Genomic DNA, 15,261 nt, shown 5'->3' with positions numbered 1-15,261 from the left:
AACAACCAAAGACTGTTAGGCTTCTGAAGTAAAAAATATCTAAAAATGAGCCGAAAAAAAATCCCACAATTAAAACATTTCCCAGAGACGCACCTCCAGTCCAGCTGATGGACACTTCCAGATTTTTAAGTTTTACATCCAGAACTCCAGTTTCTGACTGCCGGTTGGCTGTGCAGAGCTGATTTAATCTCCAATATACCACATCTATCGATATATTCAGAGATAAATATAAACATTAATGGCTGTTACTGCCCAATAAAGGAATTTCTCAAAGGGTGTTTTTTGTTTTTCGACTGAAGGCTTCTCCAGAGTAAATCCAAGCAGTTGGAAAACCTTCGACAAAAGCAGATCTTACTTAGATTCTGGCTCTCAGTCTAGAACGGAAACTGAAAGGAAACCACTGAGGATGAGTGAACGAGTCAGAGGGAACAGGAAGCGGGAACAAGACGGGATGGAGGAATGACCTTCATGCATGGCAGAAAGGGGAAGGAAGGAGGCGAGAGGTCTGATTGGCCAGCTGCTGCCTGGCAACCGTCAAAAGCACATAAAACAGGAGACATGTTGCCCCAGGCATTAGAAGCCGACACGTCAAGGAACGGTGAATGATGAGCATCGAATCACGTCTCCTCTGCTCACTGATCCAGAACATCCATCAGTCATTGTTTTATTTGGTATCAAATGCTTTAACTTCCTGAATGAAAATCAACTGATTGTCCGGTAGAATCGGTTTGATTCAACATCTGTACCATCTCCAGCTGCTGTGGTTCTCTTTCTCTCTGAGTCAAACCAACCAAACCCTTTGAGCAACCTGTTCCCCTCCTCGCCTGTGGAGGGCGCTGCACCAAGATCCTCTGAAGGAAATAACACAAAAACCTCTGAAGACACTGAGCGCAGCTTCCTTCTTCACCAAATAGAAACAAAACTGGAGTAGCATCAGATTTCAGTGGTTGTAGAACTTCTCTTTAATCTTTGGCTAAAGACCACAAGCCATTTCACCCGCTAACGCTAGATTAGCGAGTTTGTTTTGGTTGTAGTGGGTTACGACCGCGAAGTAGTCTGCTTCCTGTGAAGATGCTAACTGAAGCTGGTAAGAAAAGAAAACAAGTTGGACCCAAAATAAAAACATACTGGAATAGGAAGAATAAACCTTTATACTATAAAATATTCAGCATAAAAGACAACTCACATAAAATAAAACAATAAGGCTGGAAATTTTAGAAAATATAACAAGAAATTATCATTTCTCAATATATATTTTGAGAATATATATTTGGAATGGCTCCATTCTGGAGCTAACAAACGTGCTCACAGATAATTTAGTTTCCAAGATATCGGGAAAAAAAAGAAAGAATTTTATCAAATTAGTTAAAACCCCTGAGGTTTTAATTCTACATTTAAATTTTGGCAGTATCAGTCTTCCATAGAATAATGGATTTCTCTATAAATCAGTGATACACCTAACCAGCAGTTTTTAAGAGGTAAAAAAAGGAGTTTAAGCATGAACTTTGTGTCTGTCTGCATACAGATTGGTTTCTTTGTGCCACATTTCTTTGATTCGTACACTTTTAAACGTTTTGTGTGTGTGTGTGTTATGTGTGTGTGTTATGTGTGTGTGTGTGTGTGTTATGTGTAAGCTCCAGGCCAAGGTGACATTTGCTTGCAAAACTGCTCCTTTTTCATGCCATCCATGCTATCATTTCCCCAGATTAATTACCTCGCATCAAACTCCCAGGAGGTTGTTTTTTTATGTTGAGTGTCCCAGAAAAATAATCACAGGGTCAGAGGAAGCAGAGTGTGCTGCAGCACCCCCTGATGGTTGGGAGAGGAAAGGCATGTTCTATTTATATCATCAAACACTGGATAGTAAAAATATTGATTTTGAGAGATTTTTTTTTTTTTTTTAACCCCTGCAGGGGTCTTTTGTGGGCTCTAGTGTCCCTTATATGACAGTAGGCTGACAGGAAACAGGGAAGGAGAGGAGGGAAGACATGCGGCAAATGTCGTCAGGTCCGGGAGTCGAACCCGCGACGGCCGCGTTGAGGACTCAAGGCCTCCAAATACGGGTCGCGCTAACCGCTGCGCCGCCACGGCACACCCCGATTTTGAGAGATTTTTGTTTCAACTAAAATTATAAACATTACTGAACATTACAGATTGTCTTTCTCCTTTAAAATATTTTCTAATTTTTTTTTTTGGCTTTTTACTCAGTTTTAATATTAATTAAAACTAAAATTTAATTGTTGTTTTGTTTTAATGTCTGTTTTATCTGTAGACCAGCTGTGTTGTTCAGGCCTGTTGCAATAAATCAATTAATCGCATGATAAATTAAAACAAGCTCAATAATTTCCATTTCTTATTGTTTCCTTCTTTCTACCAAAAACTGGCTGCTAAAAGTCTTCAGTCTGGTGTTTTTATCGCAACTAGATTCTTTTTTAATTTTGTTTACAGGGACTTCATTAATTTTATTTGTTGTTTCTGTTTTGTTTATTTATTCTAGTTACAGTGTTAAATGTTGACTAGATTTTAAAGTTTATTGATCTTTGAGAATGTATTCTTGCATTATTATTATGCTATTACCAATATATTACTGGAAAATTGTCTCAAAACAAAGATATTGTCATTCATTGCAATGACTTCTGGGACAATTTATCATCCAGCAAAATTTGTTACTGTGACAGACCTAGTTAATATTACCGCAATTCATGGCAGTGTAAATATGCAGGAATTAGCATACTAGCAAAATTTCATCCTTCGTCCTGAGATAAACACCCCACAAGACTTTTCTTCCATTAAAAGAAGTAAAAAAAAAATCAACAAAAGAAAACATTTATACAATAAACAGGCAGAGTCAGAATAAAAACAGCATACATAATAGAGATCTTATGAAGATCTAAGTGAAAAATCTCTGTTGTGAAATATTTCCGTGGGATCAAGAATCACAAGAAACTCTCTGAAAACGGCTCCAACCTCCTTTCGCTGAGCAGAGGGAGAATGCACTCAGCAGCGGAGTGACCCAAAAACCGTTCGCTCCAGGCAGGAAAGCTGCATTATCTGACGGCAGCACTCACCTTTTCGATTTTATCCAGCCATTCCTTGTTCTGGGCCAGCTCGGCCATGAAAGCCTGGTGCTTCTGCCACTTCTTGTGCAGCTTCTGGGTCTCGTCTCGGCTGCTGTCCCTCGCCATCAGCATCTTTTCGTACACCCAGTCCCCCAGCTGGAGAGAGAAGACGACAGAGGAGGAGGAGAAGGAGAGGAACCGGAAGTTAGCTGCAAATGTGCCCATAACTTTGTCCATATTCTGCTAATGTCAAAAAACAAACAAACAAAAAAAAAACACACACAACTTCGCAATTGCATCGTTTCCACTAAATAAGAAACACAATTAAAATCATAAAATCACACCTAAATATGTTTATTTATGTGGTAAGTCATTAAAAAACTTTCAGCGCCTCCAACTTTACTTCCAGTTGTCGACTGTGACTCTGTGGGCAGAGGAGTTGTCTTGCGATCGCAAGGTTGTAGGTTCGATTCCAGCTTCCTCCTGCCACATGTCGATGTGCCTCTGGGCAAATTGCTTACTGTTCTGCGTATAAATGTTTCTTAGTGTGAATGGATGAATGTGACTCTGGTCAAAATGACTGGAAAAGTGCTATATAACTTCAGTCCATTTACCATTTTGTCTTCACCGGTTTGCCCCAGTGGCAACAAGCAACTGTCGATCGTGTGACTATTTTTTTGTTATTATTAATATTAACATATAAAACCAACATCCTGCGATGGACTGGCGACCTGCCCAGCGTGACTCTGCCTCTCGTTGAATTACATCACTGTTAGTGATGCCATAAGGCTAACGCTAGCATGATGAGCGACAAGAGTGTCGACACTACCAGTAGGATGTGTGTTATCACCAGCATGTTGAGTAACGTTGACATTTAGCATGTAAAGCTCAGCTTACATATAAATCTTAGCTAACTGCTAATGTTAGCAACTATTAAAAAATCAAATAAGAATTTTTTATTTAATTTCTTTTTCGGATCAATGAAGTGTATTTGAATTGAATTGCATTTGTACTACTAATGCTACAAAAGGTAATGCGATCGCTGCTTAACGATACAGAGAGACTAACGCCTGCAAAGAGCGGGAAAGCATGGGAAAGACACTGCGAGGCAAGTAAGGATACCAAAAGTCTCCTTTTTGGTATCCTTAGCTTGTAGCATTAAGGCAACCTTTAGCTATAAAAGGTAGCTAGTGCTATGTTTATAGCATTAGCTGCTAATGCTACCTTTAGTGTATGGGTTGTCATTAGCATGATAACCTACTAACATGTTGATGTTATTAGAATGTGTGCTATCACACAATTAAAATGACTTAAATACAAAAATGTTGTCAATAAAAACACTAAATAATAAGTAAAACACAATTATTATAATTATTTGGTCAATGAAAACGCAGCTATTGAAGCTCAGATAAATTTCTGGAAGATCAAAACACTCTTATCAAAAGATGCAGAGCGGAACTATTGATTATTAAACATATTTAGTGCAGAAGAGATTCATGTTAGCATAAATTAAACCTTTTTTTGCATTTTTACCTCATATTTTTACGGCTTTTCTAGTTGAAACACAAGGTCACGGTTAATGACGCACGGCGCATGTAGCCTGACACACGTGCAACAACAAACATGGCTGCAGGAATTCACATGTGCAGCATAAAAGCTTACAGTATCTCCCCCCACCCACCATCACCTACGCAGACTCGAACACCGAGCACACACCCCCGCTCCCACTCAGGCTGCGATAGGCACATTTAATTTAAAAACCCGTCGGAAAACTCTCAGCATCTCCGTGTTCTGCTCTCACTCAGGCGGGAGGAAGAAATCTGGTTTACCAGCGGCGGTTAACGGCAGCAGCCCGCTGGGTAGTGGCAGCTGCAGGCTGCAGCCTCCGATGTCCGCATCCTCGCTTCTCCGCCGACATGCAAAGATGCTCCTCTATGCAGGAAACACGGGAGCAGAGATGGAAAAAAAAAAAAAAAAAAGCTGGGAGGAAAATGAAACCAGCAGTGAAGAGACTTCCTCCCTCCTTCCTCTGGTGCCAAAGATTCGCTCAGAAAGGAGAGGATGCGGGAATGGGGGTGGATCAGTGACGGAGGAGTGAGAGGAGAGAGACACCCTCCTCCCAAAAAAGAAAAAACAACAATAAAATGGCACAGAGCCGAGCCCCTCCCCTGCATCGCTCCGTCTGTGGCTGAGCCGGATGCTCGGTGGGATGGAGGCGGGGAGGACCGAGCAGTCCGGGACGGCAGGTACCGATCATCTGTTTTTTACAGGTTTGTTGGTTTGGCTGCGTTTCTATTAACCACAAAATAGATTCGCTTCATGGAGACATGCAATTTTTTTTTTAAGTCACGTTTTTGTTTTAAAAAGTTTTTGCGTTAGGATGAGGTGGTTTTTCAGCCATTTCGAAACACTTTTTCGCCTCATGTTTTGCCGGATGTTACTACAGGCAAAAACCACGAAGAAGACAACAAGAAGAGGTAGTAAGATGATGATTTTGTTTTTTGATTTTCTTCTTTTTTTTTTTTTTTTGCTCCACCAGAGCTCTCACAACATCACAGTTCATAAAAAGTTGTGTCATTCCAACGTTTTGAATCCATAGCTCTTCTCCAAAATGGCTGACTACAATTTCCCCCAAAATTGAATGACTAGCATGTAGCTGCTCCCAAGTAGGCGGGGCTTGTCGCTCCAAGCCGTCGACATCCCATCTGATTGGCTGATAGATGGTGAGAGCTGAATTATGAATACATCTGATGTAACTGTTTACATCGTCGCTGTCATTATTTTAATTACTTACTGTGTGAACAAGCTTAATCACGTGTGATTTTTATTAAATATTTTATTTAATGGAAACACCACAATTATGAAATTGTAATTTTTTGACATTAGCAGAAAGTAGACAAAGATTTGTAATTAAAATGCAAACTACTGATAACCTGTGTGTGAAAAGATCAACCTCCTTCCCCTCCTCCATGAGCTACAATTGCCGTCTGAAGCAATGCAACGCTCCTGACCAAAAACAACCAATCAGAGCCAAGAGGCATGTCTTAGCGTTGTCAATCAACCTCATGTATGCTGATAAATGTGCTAACACCAAAAAATGACTTACAATTATAAGAGACAGTTTATCGGGGCTATGCTAACTAACCAGAGCATTCATGGCAGTCTGTGCTAAACTGAGGAGTGATTAACAGTGCTAAGACCCGCCCCCTGGCTCTGATTGGCTGTTTCTAGTTAGCACTAGGAGAAGGGAGAGGTGCTCGAGTTTTTCACAGTTCTTCTGTCTCATAACATACTGATAAAACATAGCAACAGTTTCAACATATGTAAAAATAACATTTTTTATATAAGTTACATCCTGCAGCTTTAAACAGCATTGAGAGAAAAAAGATGATAAAAAATAAATATTTTCAATTCCTTCTGCTAAAGCTTTTGCTCAGCTGTTCTACAGTAGGACTGAAACAATGAACTGAATTCACTGTTATGAATAATTTTTCATCAACTACTTGGTAATCAAAAAATTGTTAAAGCAGTAATTAAGACAAAACTGTGCAAAATACAAAAACATTATGCATTTAAAGGTGAGCTCTTATGGTTCCTTGAACAGGTTAGGATAGGTCCCTCAAATCAGTTTAAAATCTACACTCATGAAAATTGTTGAAAACAGATATGCAATTATACACGTGTATTTCTGAAAAGCAGAAGTGGAACCTCCTTTAACCAGCACGATAAGCCAAGAACGGAACACTTGTCTTTTCCAGCAGCCATTGTACAGCGCATACAGCGGTAAAAGCAGCTGAGCAAACGTGATGGAGCTCAGCTTGGGTTGCTAGGTAACGTGCTGGAGTTCCACTGGGGTTGCTAGGTAACAGTGCTGTGCTTGCTCATTTGCGTCGTTACTTTCTGGAAGTTTTTGAAACGTCTCATTTTCCAGACACCAAACAACGGCTGGGTGGCTTTTTTAAGCACTTGGGATTGTTTTTAGAAGCTGTTGAGACGCAAATGGAAGCAGAAAAATGTGGCAAAAATGAATTTTGCATCATAGATCCCCTTTAAAATAAAAACACCTTGATTTGTAAATATGTTTTGCCAAAACTCTTCAAATTGCATAGTTTTAGCTTCACTCTGTTCAAATTCACTATAGGAATGCTATATTTTTGCATTTTAGGTAACAAAATGTGTATATTCTTACTTATAAAAGGAATTTGATTTTGTTTATCTAATTCTGTATTTTAAAAAAAGGCTAAAGAGGTGCCAAGTTTTAAATCTAATTATTCAATTAATTGTCAGAGTAATCGTTAGCAGCAGCTCTGTTAATGTTTGATCTTCCCCTCCGTCTCTGCAGCTGCACTCTCAGTTTCCAGCTTGATGCTGCTGCAGTGGTGAAGCAGCAAGAAACGAAAGCAGAGGGAGAAGGAGAGGAGGGCAGGACGGATTAGCAGATCGGCTGTTTTTATGAATCGGGGCTGGTTTTCACACGTCGTCGCCTCTTCTTGGAGCTATCACACTTCGTGTTGGCGCCGCGCAGACGTGTCGGGGAACAGGCAGCAGTAAACACGACGGGCTCACACCTCCAGAGGCCAACAGGAGCGCGCGCACAGAGGAATTTAAAAGTTGCATAAGTGATGTGACTGCCGAGGTCATGGAGGACCGCGGTCTGATCGGAGGACGGCGCACATTTTATCATCCTGTCTGTTTTCAAGGTTGAACTCTAATAACATGTAACAATCCCAATTTTTATTACATTTATATCCCTTAAATTCCATCTTCTTCTCACGTTTAAAATGTTTAAAATCATTAAACTAATTTTAATAGACAAATATAGCCCAGTGAAATACAGAAAGCAGTTTTCAAATGATGATTTTAATTTAAAAGGCAGTTTAAATCAACTGGACTCTTTATGAAAAGTTAAAATCAGAAAAAAGAGTTAGCTAAATATTTAGCTCCAAATTTAATATGTAGCTTGCTAAATAACTTTTAATTTAGAGCGAATTATTTAGCAGGTAAAATAATATTAGCTTACTTACTAAATAATTAACTTAATTAAATTAAGCAAGCTAAATATATTACTTGTTAAATAAATATTCAGCTAACAACCTAAATATTTAGCTCCAGGTGTAATATTTAGCTTGCTAAATAAATATTAAATTTGGAGCTACATATTTGGCTCCAAATTAAACTTTTAGTTTACAAGCTAAATATTTAGCTTAAGTATTTACCTAAACATTTATCTACAGAGCTAAATATTATGTTCAAATATTTTAGTCAAATACTTGGCTTGTTAACTAAACATTTAGATATAGTTTACAAGCTAAATGTTTAGCTCCAAACATAATATTTAGATTTCTAAATAAAAAATAATATTTACCCATATTTAGTTACCAATGTTAATATTTTTAATCTTTATCTAATGTTTTCAGTAGTTTTACATTATGTAAATTCCCCCCACAACATTATATTAACAGGACAGTTGAATATGTAAATATCTTTGAACATCAACAAACTACACAATCTGCAGGTAATCAAATAATTCAATTGAACATTTAAAGATCCTGAATGGTTCTTCCCCATTTGTCAGAACCATTTCAGTGGTGGTACAAGCCGGGTCGAGCCATGTCATCAGTTTGATTGGCAGCAAACCGAATTCACTGATCTACCTGTGAATTTATGTCACCGGATGAGCAAAGGTGCTATGTGCAGACAAACCGCGTCCACTGGACAGAGCAATGTACAAGTATACCCAGAGATTTAAGAGAAGCTGGCCAACCACGGACAGGCGCTTCAAAATGACATCATCAGAGCGCCAACCACAGCTCAGAGGAACACGGGGTCAATGGAGACACAATCAACCGGGCTGGAACCCAACCAGACATTAAAGCTGCAGTATGGCACTTTCTCTCTTTTTTTTTTTTTTACATATTGTTGAAATTATTACTGTGTTGTGACAACATAGTATGAGACAGAAAGCTCTGTCACGATAATACAAAATTTAAATTGTGATTGTGATAAATGATAATATCGTTGTTTTGAGATCATTTTCAAGTAATATAATGTGAACAATAATAATAACGCAAGAACACATTCTTAAAGATGAATAAACTTCAACTTCCAATGGACATTTAAACACTGGAACTGGAAGACATCTTAAATATCCAACATAAATAAACAAAACAACAAATAAAATGAATGAAAGTCTCTGTAAACAAAATTATCCTTCAAAAATGAGGATTAGTTGAGACCAAAACACCAGACTCGACCAGTTTTCGTAGAAAGAGAAAAACGATAAATAATGGAAATTATTGAACAAATATGTAAAAAACCTATATTTTATAAAAGTTAGTTACTGCAGCTTTAACCGGACAGAGTGAGACTTGACAATGAAGCAGCTACTGAAACCCCATCAGCTTCCTACCTCATGACAGTCTTGGAGAAATCTCTGAAGTTCCCACTGGTCGTTCAGTTTTTCCAGCCATTGCTGGGCCAGTACCCTGTTCCGGTTTCCCCTGAAACACAAACAGAAGGAAGATTTAAACCCAGAACTTATAAACCTTCTGGATAAACATAAATTAATTTTGTTGCTTTTGAGTTGTCTGAGCATTTGTCAACTAAGCGGAAGAAATTACTAGCATTTTTTATTTAATAAACACTGCCTTAAAGCTGAATTTTGTGTTTATTTGTCAGAGATGCACGATATATCAACACTAACATCGATATCAGCTGATATCAGTAATTATTTAACATATCAGTATTGGTCCAATACAGAAAACTGCCAATATCAACAGCAAATATTTCTTTTGCTGTCATTTTTTATTATTTCCAAAGGTGTCAAAACAGTAGAGAAATATACATATTGGTATATCAGTTATCGGCCATAACAGCAATATTAATAGTGATGTCTGCACAAATTTTCATATTGGTGCATCACTATTTACTTATGTTGTCTTTGACTAATATTTAATTTGGTTTGATGTTCTGAAACACTGAAGTGTGACAAACATACAAAAAACGACTTTCTGCAAAAATTTTGCTCTTTTACCAAAGTTTTTGGTCTAGTTTCTAGTGTAAATATCTTTGTACACTTGAAATAAGACAAAACTATCTTATAAGTAACTTTTGAGCAACAAGGAGCTTGTTTTAAGTCACTAGTTTGTTAAAGTTGACAAAAAAAAAAAGACCTGTTGTGATGGCAGATTATTTCACTAATAACAATTTGAAAAATGTCTTATTGGTGAAATAATCTTTTTTTTTTAATAGATTTTAAGAAATTATTGACTTAAAACATGCTCCTACATCTTGCTGAAAAATTACTTCTAAGTTAGTTGGTAAGATTTTGTGTTTTTGCAGTGTACTCTGGCTGTAGTTACCATTAATACACAATGAAAATTGGTGATTATGGCACTAATGCATAATACCACATTTATATGTGGACAAACTGCATCAGTGCACAGACGCTTATTGGTCCAGTGAGCTGGTTTAGGTGCATATTTTAGAGCAAGCTCGCAGACATTCATGGTAATCTAATACAAAATGCATGCGGTTCAAAACCTCAGCTGTCACCCAGATTTCACGGTCAGGGTTGTGCTTTTGGACCAAACCGGTCCTTTTGTCTGTCTCTTTGTCTCTCTGAGAGTCTCTCTCTTTGTTCTCAAAACTGTTGTTGTGTTTTACCAGCTGCTTAGATTTTTGAGACTGACGCACCCAGGACAGTGCAGAGAGTTTTAGCTAAAAATCAAAAACAAAGACACCTAAAATCTATAGCTGCTCAGTATTTGTTTTACTTTGATTCTGTTAGCTAGGGATGCAAACAAATAATCAACTTATGATTGTGGATTAATGGTTTAGTAGATTAAAATTAGTTCCTCTCAATTAACTAATACCATCCACTGAGACCTTATTTTAGTGTTGTAGTTTGGCCGCCATCCATAAACGGAGTCGCTGATTCAGGAATAAAGATGGCGGCGGGGACATAACAGAACGGGAAAGAGAAACGGTCCGGTGTTTTATTTAAAATTAGCTTTATCCTGTTCCGTTTTGAAATATAAACACTCGACAACCTCCTTAGGTTATATCACCAACAGCGGGGTTGACTTGTCATTCAAATATTTCCGATGTGCTGCGAAGGTAAGGAGATATGATGACAGTAAAGCAGAAAAAATGTAACATAATAGAAGAAATCATGGCGCCGATAAGTGAGGTTGATTTGTTAGAGTTTTTCTGAGTTAATGCACTTTATCGACCGAAGTTTCAACAATCCTTTAAGAGCAACAACATCTGTGTTCATGAGAAATTACGAATTACACAGATTTTACTTATTTTGACGATTATTTTTTTATTCAGCAACTTAAGAGGCTCCTGTTTTATTACATTATATATGTCTAATAATGCAAGAACCACAAGATTCTTTTTATTATTTAATACAGATGAACAGAGGTTTTTAGTAACGAGTTACATTTACTCTCTTACATTATTACATCCATTTGTGTAACTACTTCTTTTTTTAAAAAATTACTTTTAGGAGTATTTTACTACGCTGCACTTTGAGTGATTTTATTATGAAGTGTCTCTACTCTGACTTGAGCAAATCTCGAGAAGTTAAATCAACTGTAGATGAACTTGTTGATCGATGACTTGCATCCTGTCAGCGTCGTTTGTTACCTCTTGGCGAGAGTGTCGATGCGCTCCCGGATTCGCTCGGAGTAGATGTTGTTCTGGCTGATCAGGCTTTCTCCCGCCTCGATCACAGCTTTGATCCTGTGCAGGTTCAGCTCCATGGTGGTAGTGAAATCCTTATGTTTCTTGATGGCGCCTTCGACCGTTTCCACCGTGGTGGGGAGCTCCACGTGGGCCAGAGCCGATTCCTGGAGGAGGAAAAGGACAACCGGGAAGTGACTTAAAAGTCAAAGACAACAATAAAGAATTGAGCAAAAATTAGTATCGATCCGTATTGATATTATCGATATTTTGGGTAAATCTTCCTACTTGCTGCATTCTTATTGGTTGTACAGGAGACTCTACTAAAGCTTTTCAAAGCTGTACGGTCATATAGTTGCTCTAATCGTAATGTTTTGAGTTTTAAAAAACTCACCTGGTTGTTCAGGAAGGACTCGGCTTGTTTGACGTCTCGCAGGAACAGGTGAAAGATGTGAGCTTGGACCAGAACCTCCCTCCGGCTCTCCCACATCTCCAGGAGCTTGTTCCAGCCGACGTCGAGCTTCTGCAGCCACTGCTGCAGGGCGGCCTGCGGCAGGGGGGCGTCCTCCGACTCCAGCAGCTCGTTCATGGCCTGCAGACGCTCGTAGTCTTCCTCGTACCTGGATCCGGACCGGACGGCGCGTTAGGTGAAACACGGCAGAAAGGAGACTTGTTAGAGCAGCCACCTACCGTCCGATCTCCTCTTTGAGAGCGGCGTGCTTGTTGATGAGTTTCTCCGCCTCCTCCAGATCGTTGGGCAGCTGGTCCGAGGCAGCGGCCGTTTGGGTCTGGACCAGCCAGGTGAGGAAGGAGTCCAGGTCCTGATGGGACATGACATGAGTCTCGTTTCAAAGCTGCTGATGTTAGATGAATTTGTAGAGTTAGGCAAGAATTTAGATGCAGTGGTTGGTACATTTGTGCTAATCCGCTACTAGCAGCAGTTTCTGCTAACTTTGACAACATTTAGCGTACTTGGTTTCCTTTAACAAATTTTTCCAGACAAATTCTAAAGCAGTAATTTATTTGGCTGTTTTGTAAACTTTCAGTTGAATAAAGCAGGCAGCTTTTCAAACAATGCTAGCAGGACGAACCAGACTGATTACTAATATAAGACGCTAACAGTAGTTTAATTTGTCAACTCATTTTGTCTTTTAAAATAGTAAAACCTCTTGTACACAGTGTAAAATTGTCTCTTCTAAAATCAATAGCAGTGGTGGGCTCCCTTGTACTAGTAGAGGACCTAATTTTTCATTCAGCACTTTAGCATTTTTGCTAAATTTGAAAATATTTGGCGCTCTTATCTTCCCTAATCTAATTAATTTTCTTGATAAATTCTAAAGCTCTGTTTAAGTTGTTTCTGTGTACCTGTATGAAGCTCTGCAGCCTGCTGGCCACCATCAGCGAGTCCTCACATCCCTGTAGCGTCCTTTTAAGCTCCTCCCACTCGACGCTGATGCCATCGAACGGCACCAGGATCTCCATGGTTCGGCTGGGATGAGCGGCGGCCAGAAACTCTGCTTCCTCCTGCATCAGCACGAAGGGAAAAGCTACGATCAGAAACTGTTTGATTTGGACCGTTATGATTCGTCTGTGGGCTTCCTGTACCTGTAGATGCAGCAGTTTGGGCTCCAGGACAGACAGCGCCCCCTCCATGGTGGAGAGGCGTCGCTGCAGAGCGAGGACGCCTCCCAGGTCGCTGCCCATGTACTGCGTGGCGTCGATGGCTTTCCTCTTGTCCTGGATCTGGGACTTGATCTCGGCGCACTCCAGGAGGTAATTCTGCAGGCGAAGCATCGAGTCGAGCTGATCCTTCTTCTGCTCCACCAGCTCAACGATGGTGTTCCACCTGCCACACAAAACAAACAAAAACAGATGCAGAAATTCACTTAAATGGTCAATTTTACTTAAACATTGCTCTCTGCTATGCTGCAGCTAGTAAACCCCGTCATAAATGCCAATGCTAGTTAGCATAGGCAGTGTGACGAAGGTTTTTTACAGTTTTAATGTAACAGTAAATTGTTTCTCCGACATTAGCAGATTTTACAGCGCGTTCATGAGCTTGATTGACAACGCTAAGGCCTGCCTCCTGTTTCTGATTGTTTTGGTGCATTTCTTCAGATGGTAATGGCAGCTCAGGAAAGAGGTGGAGAAGATTGATGTTTTCAGAGATTATCTGTCTCATGACAAACTGACAGCATAGTGACAGTTTATATATATATAATTTTTAAAAATAAAATTACAGCTTTAAATCTTAAAAAGAATATGATAATTTATATTTATTTATTATTTATATATTTATATTTTTGTTACTTATATGAATTATTGTCATTTCGGTCCTTAAATTACAAAATTTTCCACTTTAATTTACATTTTGGTTCATCTGATTATGTAATTTTTAAATTCTTGATAATTTGATCAGTAGACTTTTTACCAAATGCTTTTTTACTCTTACTTGAGTAATTTCTTGCTAGTTTTTACTTTTACTTCACTAAATATATGTTGAAGAAATGCTATTCTTACTTGAGTACAATTTTTGTGTACTCTGCTCACCTCTGCTTGTAAGTTAGCTTTTATCTTATTTCAAGGGTACCAAGATATTTTCAGACCAAAATTACTTGGTAATATTTTGTGTTTTTGACTTCAGTTGCTGCTTGAAGACTAATGAGGATTTAAGTGGAAAAGCTAACCCAAATATTATATATGTTTATTGATTAAAAAGTGAGGGATATTGTATTTAGCCGATAAACGCCTGACGAGGTGATAATAAAATCAGATCTTTCGTGTTTGTTGATATTTGTGGACATGTGATGAGAGCTGAGCTCATCCTGAGGGAGGAAAGCAGCACAGATGGTCACCCTGAGACCGCGAGAGGAGCCAAGGTCACAAGACTCTGCTGCTGCCAGACATTAAAGCAGTCAATGAACAAGTCAACACACACACACACACACACACACTGAATGGTAGTTTATAAGACACACAACTTAATTAATTAAATAGATTTTAACATATTTAAATCATTTAAGCCCTTTTACATATAGAAGTCCTGAGTTGGAGCCTTTGCATTCGCGTTTCTGGTACAACCCATAAATCTGACGCACAGGCAACAATTTCACTAACAACAGCGATGGATAACAAAGCTGCTTCAATCGGCACACTGGCCGTTCATTTCTGCTTCTGATGGGACGCTGTGAAAGACTGTTGTGTTTAAGTTGTGCCAAAAGGACAAATTATAGCTATTTTAGATAGAAAAAAAGGACAAAATGTTCGCAAAAAATTCTGAAATTGTTAGATTAATCTGTAAAATGTTCAAAAGAAATGAGGAAATTTCCCAGATTGAAAACCCACAAATTTGCCCAAAAAAAAAAAAACTGAAATTTTTAAAATCAGAAATTTTCTAAAAAAAAACATGGAAAATTCTGAGTGTGAAAATTTGCAAAATTGTAAAAAAAAACAACAAACAAAAAAAGCCCTCAGAAATCGCCAGGGATTTTTTTTTTTTTTACACATTTCTGAG

At 38.6% G+C, this 15,261-nt stretch overlaps 1 protein-coding gene across 6 annotated transcripts in view; it reads right to left on the bottom strand.

Annotated features, from left to right (window-relative positions):
- Window positions 1-15,261, bottom strand: part of sptbn4b (spectrin, beta, non-erythrocytic 4b) — an 86,392-nt gene that overhangs the window by 38,154 nt on the left and 32,977 nt on the right. For 5 of the 6 annotated variants that reach the window (XR_004342870.1, XM_032590909.1, XM_032590910.1 and 2 more), the window contains exons 19-25: window positions 13,353-13,593; window positions 13,113-13,271; window positions 12,438-12,568; window positions 12,142-12,367; window positions 11,712-11,914; window positions 9,469-9,559; window positions 3,069-3,215 (exon numbers count right to left, since the gene is read on the bottom strand). Coding sequence is in view for 5 of the 6 variants with exons in the window: in XM_032590909.1 (XP_032446800.1) it covers window positions 3,069-3,215; window positions 9,469-9,559; window positions 11,712-11,914; window positions 12,142-12,367; window positions 12,438-12,568; window positions 13,113-13,271; window positions 13,353-13,593 (1,198 nt within the window). In the remaining variant the exon portion in view is untranslated. Of the gene's footprint in view, window positions 1-3,068; window positions 3,216-4,888; window positions 5,030-9,468; window positions 9,560-11,711; window positions 11,915-12,141; window positions 12,368-12,437; window positions 12,569-13,112; window positions 13,272-13,352; window positions 13,594-15,261 lie in introns of those variants that run through there. The other variant, XM_032590912.1, reaches the window with a different exon arrangement.

This window comes from Xiphophorus hellerii, chromosome 18, assembly GCF_003331165.1.
Source record: "Xiphophorus hellerii strain 12219 chromosome 18, Xiphophorus_hellerii-4.1, whole genome shotgun sequence".
Classification (NCBI taxonomy): Eukaryota; Metazoa; Chordata; class Actinopteri; order Cyprinodontiformes; family Poeciliidae; genus Xiphophorus; species Xiphophorus hellerii.
Note: the sequence above shows the minus strand (reverse complement) of the source record. Positions and strands in the feature narration are given on the sequence as shown.